The sequence below is a fragment of the Manis javanica genome, chromosome 6 (assembly GCF_040802235.1).
Source record: "Manis javanica isolate MJ-LG chromosome 6, MJ_LKY, whole genome shotgun sequence".
NCBI classification, from domain to species: domain Eukaryota; kingdom Metazoa; phylum Chordata; class Mammalia; order Pholidota; family Manidae; genus Manis; species Manis javanica.
The window spans coordinates 140,641,184-140,651,138 of NC_133161.1; the positions used below are offsets into that span (position 1 = coordinate 140,641,184).

The 9,955-nt window shown below is 41.5% G+C and overlaps 1 protein-coding gene across 1 annotated transcript; it reads right to left on the minus strand.

Annotated features, from left to right (window-relative positions):
* Positions 1-842: 842 nt before the first annotated feature.
* Positions 843-9,525, minus strand: LOC108387154 (olfactory receptor 10D1B). The gene is made up of 2 exons (XM_073239564.1): positions 1,990-9,525; positions 843-1,499 (listed from the first exon to the last, which is right to left on the minus strand). Exon 1 carries the CDS (start codon positions 3,497-3,499, stop codon positions 2,546-2,548), a length of 954 nt encoding a protein of 317 aa, XP_073095665.1. The 5' UTR covers positions 3,500-9,525; the 3' UTR covers positions 843-1,499; positions 1,990-2,545.
* Positions 9,526-9,955: the final 430 nt, after the last annotated feature.

The following is a 9,955-nucleotide window of genomic DNA, read 5'->3' on the forward strand; positions in this document are numbered from 1 at the left end:
ATACTCGGGTAAAATTCAGAACAGGTGCTGGTTATGTAACACATTTAGGGAGGAGCAGTGCCTGGAGATGACAATGGATGTTACAAAAGTGTTGGGATGAACAGAGACGCCTTCATGGGAACTAGAATCCACCTGGAGTCGGGTCTTGGGTGTCATGCCTAGACCATGCCTGAACCCTGTGTTCCAGGAAATGCTGTTGCCATAGCCCACTCTGCTCAAAGCACACTCTGAACCTCTGCTTCAATATTTTTGTTCTTCTCTGGCCTCCATGGTCTTGAGCCTTGAGTCTCTGTCTTTGCTCAGCCACTGCAGAGTAAATATTCTGCTACATGATCTACCTGGTTTGGAATTTCTCTGATTGACATTTTTTTCTCAAATTCTTCTTACATTTCCCTTTAATGAGAATCCAGAAAAGTTTTCTTCCACCATCAAACCCAACCTGGGCCTCCACACTGGAGGCTGGGCTTCACATTCCAGGTTCCTGCTGAGATCAAAAAAGAGCTCAGACACTACCTGGAGACATGAGACCTGCCAGCATCTCTCAGAACCCCTGGGACAGGGGATCAGTTATTTAAATATCAATTTCAGGATTGAGGTCCATTTATTTAAGGAGATAGAGATATAGACTTCTTTTGTGCAAAGCATTCCTCCAATCCAGGAATGCTCCCAGGAGCTGAGTTGGAGGGAGAACCTGAAAACAGGTCAAATAATTTTTGTTTTTCCTGAAAGAGCATTCGCTCATAGAAGGCAAAGATTACGAGGTACCCATCCAGGGAATTGTCTCTCACAACCAATCCCCTAAACACAAAACAAGAGTGTAAAACGTGTTTCATGTGGTTTCTTTATTTGGGAAGAGGGGGGATACAAAGAAACAAAAATCGCTTCCAAACTTCAGCACCTCTTCTGTGAGGTCCCTCCCCAAGCCCAGAAAAATATACTGCAGAGAAATTTTCCTGCTTTATTTCAAATCTTGATCACAGTCTTTATCACAGGCTGTCCTAGTCAGCTCTGTATCTGTTTATTTTCTCCAGCAACTATGATTTAATTCAGGGGGGATCATGTCTGTTCCCCTCGGCATTCCCAGCTCTGAAACAAAGATTCCTCAGATGACATCCCAGTGAATGAAAATGAAAGGGAATTGGATCCTGTCTTTTATCCTTACAAACTGTTCTGTTTTTACCATCTGAACGGCAACAACCAGGCAAAATTGAGGGACAGGAAGAGCTCCTTAAATGGACTCACAGAGGCTTGGGGAGGGCTTGGGATATATGAAATTTGAAATGATTTCAGATATATTTCTACCTTGCTCTTTAGGCTCTTGTTGACTGAGAAGCAAGGGAGAAACAGCACTGAGAGTTTGTAGGGGCCCCAGAGGGGTGATGAGGGCAGTGTTGGCCTCTGCACCAGGAGCCTGGCTGGCTCACTTGCGGCCGGGGGTGCAGACCCTGGGAGCTCCCGTGCTGGTCTGGCCTGGCAGCCTCCTCGGCTGCTCTCTGTTTCTGAGAAGTACAGACAGGAGAAAATAACTGGTCTCTGCCTCTGCCCCCTCCTCTTCCATCGCCTTCTCTCCATTGTTCAGCGTCCTTTGCTCTCTCCATCACTGCTAGAATAAACCTCACAGCAACTATGTGTCCTAGTGTTCTCAAAGAATTCAGTACATCAAAACAATAGTTGATAGGACATCTTTCATTCTTAACACATTTCAGCCAAAAAATATAGAAATTTAAGAATGGGAACCAAAGCCAAACCCTTTCTGTAAACAGAGAAGTCAAAGTCACACGCAGCAGTGACAGCTGGGGACCAGCATCGCCTGCCTGGTTGTACTGAGCAGTAGAAAGCCAAGTCTATAGTTTCTACCTGCAGTGCGGTCACCTCTCTGTGGATTCTCCCATCTGCCTTTCCCATGTTCTCAAACAACTGCTGCATTCTATAACCTGCTTCCAGGTCCAAACCCAACAGGCCTTCATAGGTGGGATGGCACCCCAGTACCTCAGCTTCACTCATAGAGATCTGCTTCAGGTCTCAGCCAGAAGTCCTTCTTGTTACACAACTTCTTCATGTATCTTAGGGTGCTACTTGAAGTCTTGGGAATGCACCTCTCCAGTTTTTTTTTTCTAATAACTCCTAGACCAATAAAATGAGGGTTTATGCAAAGCAGGCATTTGAGGGAAAATCATTGCAGCTAAGGTGAAGAAGTACCAGGGAGAGGGGGAGAAGTAGAAGAGGAGACATAAGAGGATGAAGAAAATAAATATTGGAAGGCAGAAGGTCCAGATTGTACCTACCGGGGAGACCTACCGCCTTCCCTCAGCAGCAGTTCAACATCCTCAAGGAAGCACGGGTCCCAGATTCAGAAAACCAGCCCTAGAGTTTTCACTCTGCCATTCAGTCCTTACATGTCCTTCAACAAGTCACATTAATGCTTCAAATATAAGTCCCCACATTGTAAAATGGAGATAATCATAATACCTGCACTTTCCAATTAAAAAATATCTCTGCAAACCACACAGGAATGTTTTATAAGCTATGCAGGGAGGGTGAAATGTTAGCTACTGTCCTTTCTCCACAGCTGCTCAGGGAGGAAGCCCACCTGATGCAGGACCTTCCTCAGAGATGATTTTACCTCCTTATTCCTGAGGCTGTAGATCAAGGGGTTCAGCATGGGAGTGACAAGGTTGTTCAGGATCTGAACAGTTGCATCCAGCCAGGGGCTTGGGGTTGGCCTTAGGTAAATGAGGACCACTGGCATATAAAAAAGCAAGATGGCAGTGAGGTGGGCACTGCAGGTGGAGAAGGCATGGCGTCGGCCCTCTGCAGAGCGGATCTGCAGGATGGAGTAGATGATGCGGCTGTAAGAGGTGAGGATGAGAAGGAAGCAGCTGAGGGGCATGAGGCCCACACTGATGAACCCCACCATCTCCAGGGCTGAGGTGTCTGCACACGCCAGCTTCAGCATCACCGGGATGTCACAGAAGAAATAGTCCACCTCATTGGGGCCACAGTAAGGCAACTGGAAGGTGAGGGTGGTTAGAAAGGTGGCCTGAATACAACCGAAAAAGGAGGTTCCCACGGCCAGGAGGGCACACACCCTGTGGCTCATGATTATCGTGTAGCGTAGAGGGTAACATATGGCAACAAAGCGGTCATAGGCCATCACCGTGTACAGGAAGCACTCAGTGCAGCCCAGGAAGTGGTAGAAGAAGAGCTGGGACACGCAGCCTGCATAGGAGATGGCTCGGCTCTTCCCCGCGAGGTAGAAGAGCATCTTGGGGGAACTCACGGAAGGGAAAAATATGTCGCACACAGACAGTTTGCACAGGAAGATGTACATGGGAGTGTGAAGCCGGGTGGAAGAGACGATTGCCAGCAGGATGAGCAGGTTCCCCATAAGAGTGAAGATGTAGAAGGACAGAAACAGGATGAAGAGCGTGGTCTGCAGTCCCTCTGTGTGCGGGATGCCCAGCAGGATGAATTCAGCCACGACTGAGCGATTCCTCATACCTGTGGGAAAGTCAGACTTCAAAAGGGACCCCAGAGACCAATGTGCAAACACCAAAATCAAATTATCAAGTTTTTGGCTGGTGAGCACTTTGGCTATGTTTTTAACAGGTAACAGCTAGCCTTCTTGTGAATTTATATAATAATGTCTGGTACAAAGAAATGCCTATGGCAGAGCCATTCTCCATCCAGCTGCTGGAGGGAATGTTTGATGAGTCTGACGGCTGTCATGACAAGATCAGAAGTTCAGAGATACATCCAAAACAGTCTCATGTTAAGTTAAACACCTTTCAACAGTTAGTGAAATCATAGATTTACTCTCTTTATTAGCCATATTTATATTTGAAACTCTCACAATAGCTTCGAATAACAAACTCCCATTATTCCTTCTCCTCTGAAAAATATCAGGAGGGGAAAAAAACCTCATCTTAGAAATCAGACCACTTAATTTGAATCCTGGCTTTGCAACTTGTTAGCTGCAGTAGTTAAAACAACTTATACAACATCTTCCATAGATAGAGTATCATTGTCCACAAAATGAAAGTCACATAACAGCAATAATATTAACAACAAAAAATACCCTGGTATCACAGTAAAGCTCCTGAAGTGCCTGTGGAAGTATCTGGCAAAGACATAAATCCTGATGAGAAGCGTTCCTGTGTATGATGCATCTTCAATTTACTTTTTAAAGTGCTTTCCTATATAATGTTGGTCTCCCAAAATTATTTGCAAATAAATATTTTACCAAATGATGTTTTTGAATACACTTAGATTATTTCCTCTTCAGAGTACATCTTTCCAGACATGGGAGGTCTCCTGTCTCCAGTCTGTCAGGAGGTGCTGCTCTGGGTCTTCTCGTCCCTTTAACCTCTTCTGACTCTGAAATATTAAGCAAGAGAAATAAGAGCTGCAAAGAAAACCTCAAATTTAGGTTACTGTGACAGAGGGAAGTACAGTAGCCCACAGGGCAGAAAGTCAAAGAGCAGCTCTAAGGAGTAAAGTTAAGCAATTCAAGAGCAGGGTATATGCCTGGAAGACCTCTTCCTCTTGTTACTTACTTTAATAATCATAATGATAATACATAGACACATGTATATATAGATACCATTTAACGAATATGTACTGTGTTCCAAAGACTGGGCTCAAACCTTCAAAAAATGTTCCTTTTTAAAAATAAGCCTGTAAGAAGAAACTATTATTACTATTTCCATCTATAGATCAGGAAACAAACATAGAAAATGAAACATGTGGCCCAACATTTCAAAGGCAGAATGTGACAGAGCCAATACTCAGACCTGTTTAGCTCTTCTGTCCATGTCCTCGGCTCGCCACTGCTTTCCGAGACAGTCTGTTCCACTGCGAGGCAATGATACCCCTCTGGATGGGTTCACATCCTGATTTTACCCTAAAATGGGAAAAGTCTTCTTGCCTTACTTATTCCGGGCCATTTCCAGGCTTGACTTTAGAGAACGCCCAGTTAATGTCTAATTGAGTTTTAGAGATCAGACAACAGGCTTTCTCCATCCTTTTGACACTGATGCTTAGTATCAACTCCAGTATAAGAGCTGTCAAGTTATAGAGCCACATTCAGCATGGGGATTCTCATCATAGACTATGGCAAGTGTCTAAAGGGGATAACCAAGCCAAAATGAGTCACTCATGTACCACCTTAGAATCAGGCATAATGAAGATGGCAGAGGGAGAAGCAGTGACACCCTCGGGGAGCAATGCTGGCAAAGACCTGCTCCTTGTTACTATTCTAGCCGCACCTGGATTGTGTCTCTGGGCAATGCCAATTTCTGTGAGCTGGCACCCATCTCCCTAGGCCACCAAAGGCTCTCAGAGGTCTATGGTCCTTGCCCATGATCAGACACCATAATACTCTATAATCCTGCTTGAGTTTTGAAGGAAACCCCAAGGACCCAGAAGGTCCCTGCGTGTGAATCCATCAGCATGTGACGGAAGAGGCTAACAGTGACACATGGGTAGCAGTTTGAACACACATATAATCCACCTGAGAACACAGCCACATCTTCCAAAGTGTTGTGACAATACCTCACAGTTAGTGTTTCTGAGCAGAGCACAGAGTGCTCCAGCCAAAGGAGCTTCGATTCTGCTTTTATAAACAATGGAGTCTCCCAGGGTTTGTACAATCAGGATCTGTGCACACTCACTCTCCCAGGCTTATTTTCTTGGAAACTTTCTCAGATGCCCTAAGCCCCACCTGGGACTCAGATGATAGCTCTGAGGGGGCACTTAGCACATTGACATTCATCACCCAGCTATGAAATAATAGCAGCAAGAGCATCAGAAAAGGATGCTCTAAAGTGGAAATATCTGCATTGCTCCAAAATTACTGACAGTAGAATGGGCTCCAATTCTAACTTTAGATAACCTGTAATGCTATCCCTTTTTTTGGTTGCCTTATATACCTTCAAGCCTTTTTGCTTGTGATACCATATATCCATTGTTTTTTAATTATCCATACATCCATGTGGCTATATAGTTATCTCCAATAAACAGTACTATTCAAGACAGAAACTTAATCTGTTGGTAATCATTTATTATGCAGCTACTATTATTACATGTCCTTCAGGTCGGTACTCCTAAGGAGAGATGGTCCATAACCTGGGCACATTTGCAGGAGGACGACCAGTATAAATAAAGGGGCAGGTTGTACACCTTCTCAAAAGAAAATGATTAACTGAATAATTAATCAATTAACTCAAAGTAAGCATTTTATCACAAGTTATTGTATGCTAAATTTTTTAATTCATTATGATAATCTCCAAAAGAAACCTTTAAAGTAGGTGGTATTCTTTGACATACAAAGAAACTGGAAAAGAGATGAAATAACTTCAGGATTACACAAATAACAAATGGCTGAGTTAAGGCTTTAAATTTCAAAGCCAAGGCTTCCAAGCACTAAGGTGGATGAACTCGAGAGAGTTGAGTTTTGCATGAAGAGAGAAACAGAGAAATAAGGTAGTCTTCAAATGCTGGCAGGGCTGGTAGACAGACTTGAGGCGTGGCGGCTCAGGGACCATGGGGTGATGTGATAGAAAGATAGATTTATTTTCAATGTGGAAAGAAAGTGTTCAATTACTAGAAAATGTACACTGGTGAAATAAGTAATCTTATGATGTAGTTAGCTTCTTGCCACTGGATGTATTCAAGAAGGTATAAAGAGAATCATCTTTTAGATGTGTCATTAAGGATAGTCTCAATTTGAATGAATAACTTGAGCTAAAGTTCTTACTAATTCTGAAATTATTTGATTTTATTTATATGGTAAAACTTTTCAATGATACTGACCTAACACCGTGAAAGTGGAGCTTTAATGATATCTAATTCTATGCTAATCCCTACATAAAAGAAACTATGAATATGAATATGATTATAGTGGTTACAAAAGTAACTATAGTAATGCCAAGACTGTTGTGAAAACAGTTTTAAAAGAGGAGAAACGCAGGCAATGGTGGGAGTCCCAATGGTACTCAGACAGTGTCTCACAAGATGAGTATCCTGTTGAGATGACTTAGTGAATAAGCTGTAGTTTTAATAACAGTCATTATTTATTGTGCATTTGCTATATACTGGAATTGTTCTGAGTCCCCTATATCTACTGTCTTTCAATTCACACTAGAAATCTATCAGGCAGATAGCATTATTTCCCTTATTTCTAGTAGGAAATCTTCAAAGAGTTTAAGCAACTTAACAGAGATAATAGAGTTGGTTAATTGTTTCTACCCAGAAAGGAAAGAGGATAAGAATTACAGCAGATTTCTTGCCAAAAACTATACAAGCAAGAATATTTAAACTGTTGAAATATCTAAAATACAGGATATAAAATTCTATATCCAGTAAACTTATCCTTCAAAAGTGGAGAAATAAAGACTTTCCCAAATGAAAATTAAAGACCTGTTATCCAAGAAATGTTAAAAGTAATTCTCTAGGAAAAAGAAAATGATACAGGTCAGAAATTCAGATTGACATAAAGAAAGGAAGAGTGTTGGAGAAGAAATAAGTGAAAGTGAAATAATCTTTCTTAATTGATCTAAAAGATAACTTTTCAAATTAATCACAAAGCATTAGATAATTATAACATACGGTAAGAGAAATGAATGGTAGCAATGCCACAATGGATGGGAGGATAGAATTAGGAAAACTGTCATAAGGTACTGGTACTACACAGAAAGTGGTATAGTGTTATTTGAAGATGGACTTAAGGTTAGGTTTAAATGTAAATAGTTAATTATTCTAATATTACAAAAATTAAGAACCACAATTATTATATTAAGAGTGGAGATAAAATAACACCACATAAAATGCTTAATTAAAATCAGAGAAGACAAAATGAGGGAAAGATTAAAAATAATAAAGTTAGACATGGTAGATATAAATTCAATATAAATCCAATATATTAACAATTACTTTAAATGATATGAGCACATCAATTAAAAGATACTGTCTGAGTGGATAAAAAAATATATGTTGTCTATAAGAAATCTACTTTAAATATAAAGATTCAAATAGGTCAAAAGTAAAGAGATGGAGAAATTTATACCATGCTAACACTTATCAAAAGAAAGCTGGAGTGGCTATATTCATTTCAGATGAAGTAGATTTCAGAACAAGGAAAAATATCAGAGATAAAGGCAAATATTACATAATGATAAGAGAGTCAGTTCTCCAAGAAGATATAATCATCCTAAATGTGTGTGCACCTAACAAGAGAGCATCAAAATATGTAATGCCAGAACTTAAAGGACTGAAAGGGGAAATACAATACATGGAGTTAGCTCTTTGCATGGAGTTTTTCTTAGTTTTCTTCTGGTTGACCAGATATGAGCAGATGAACTATTTTTAAGAAAGCAATGAGTTGGGAGAACAGCAGCACATGCTAAATGATCCCCAGGGTGACTATGTTGGAATTGGGGAAAACAGGTGATAGGTTTCATTAATAAGTCCAGGTGGCCCAGAGTACACCGCACTGAAGGCACTGGGCTGTTTGAGTGGGAGAATCGAGAGGCATTGCTACCTGCCGTCCTACTTGTGACCGAGTCTGCAGCAGCCAGGACACAACTGCAGGGTGAAAACAACCAGAGGGAGATGGAAGCAGCTTCCCTCCCGGGCTCCTTGCCCAGATCATCAGCTCCTGAGAGCACAGATGGCTGCTTTGTATGTTTTTAAAACATGGAGCACCAGCCGTGAAAGTGGGCTTCAGTGATGTGTCGAAACATGCTGCTGGTTATGGAGACCAACACTTGTTTAGGTTTGAGGGATGTACAATTGGCACAATATTTTCTTTCATGAGCTCAGACAGAAACACAAAACCATGCAGCTTTAAAACTGTCGTTGGGTTTGTATTTTAAGAGGCAAAAGTAAAAATTGTTGTTGTTATTGTTTGTGTTACTTTTTGCTTTAGAAGTCCCCATGCCCTAGCATAGTCTGGAAGCTGAAGGGTGAGAAAAAGGGAGATGAACAATAAATATAATGTGATCCACATAATAAATGCAAAGGGTCACCTTTCTGTGGGCAGAGGGCAGTTCTACAAGTTTCATGGTCCTTAGGAAGCTGTCTCTTCTGCCATTACATTGAGAGGGCCAGTCTACATGGCAGACCTGGATACAAGCCTATTTCATGAAAAGATTAAGCCCTCACTTCTCAAATTGCAATGTGCATAAGAATTACCTGGAGACCATGTTGAAAAGCAGACTTTGACACAGCAGTCCTTGGAGTTTTCTAAACCCCTGCATTTCTAACAAGCTTCCAGGAGATAACAGAGCTCTACTCTACAGGGCACACAGCCATAAGCAAATTTGAAAGACAGTTCGGGCACCTCAGTCGCCACTACGCAAGTCAGGCAAGTCTTCCAGATGCCAGTGTCCTCAGCGGTTTAACAGAGCTCAGATCCAGGTCCTCTACCTGAGTGAACACATGCGGAGGGCCCTGCTCAGAATCTTTGGATATTCAAGATGAAAGTGATGGTGAGTTCTAGTTTAGTCCCTTGTTCTACAGATGGGGATACTAAACTCATTTCATCTGTCCATCATCACATGACTATTTTAGTGAATTGTCAGAATTTTCTGACCACTGCCCTTTATTTGCCTCATATAAAACAGAAAAACCAGCCTATGCCAGGAGGTGTGGGCAGAACACAGTATGAACAGTGGAGGCATCAGGAAAGATGGAAGAAAAAACAAGGATTAAAATTTTTTTTAAATGCCAGTTCAGTAAATAAATCTGTAATAGATCAGATACAAGAAAGTGCAATGTATAGATAGTCAATTTAACATTGATACAATAGTATTTTAGGAGACAATACATCAAATAGGGTCATTTCCAGTAGGAGAGAGTATGTGGGACGTAAGGGTTCAGATGTAATCACAGGAGCTCGTTGCTTCGTCATGGGGTAGTGACCCAGGTTCAGGTCTTAGGCAAAGTTGCCTTTAAA

Excerpts from the sequence above, each read along its gene's own strand:
- LOC108387154 (XM_073239564.1), bottom strand. The coding sequence starts at position 3,499 with ATGAGGAATCGCTCAGTCGTGGCTGAATTCATCCTGCTGGGCATCCCG.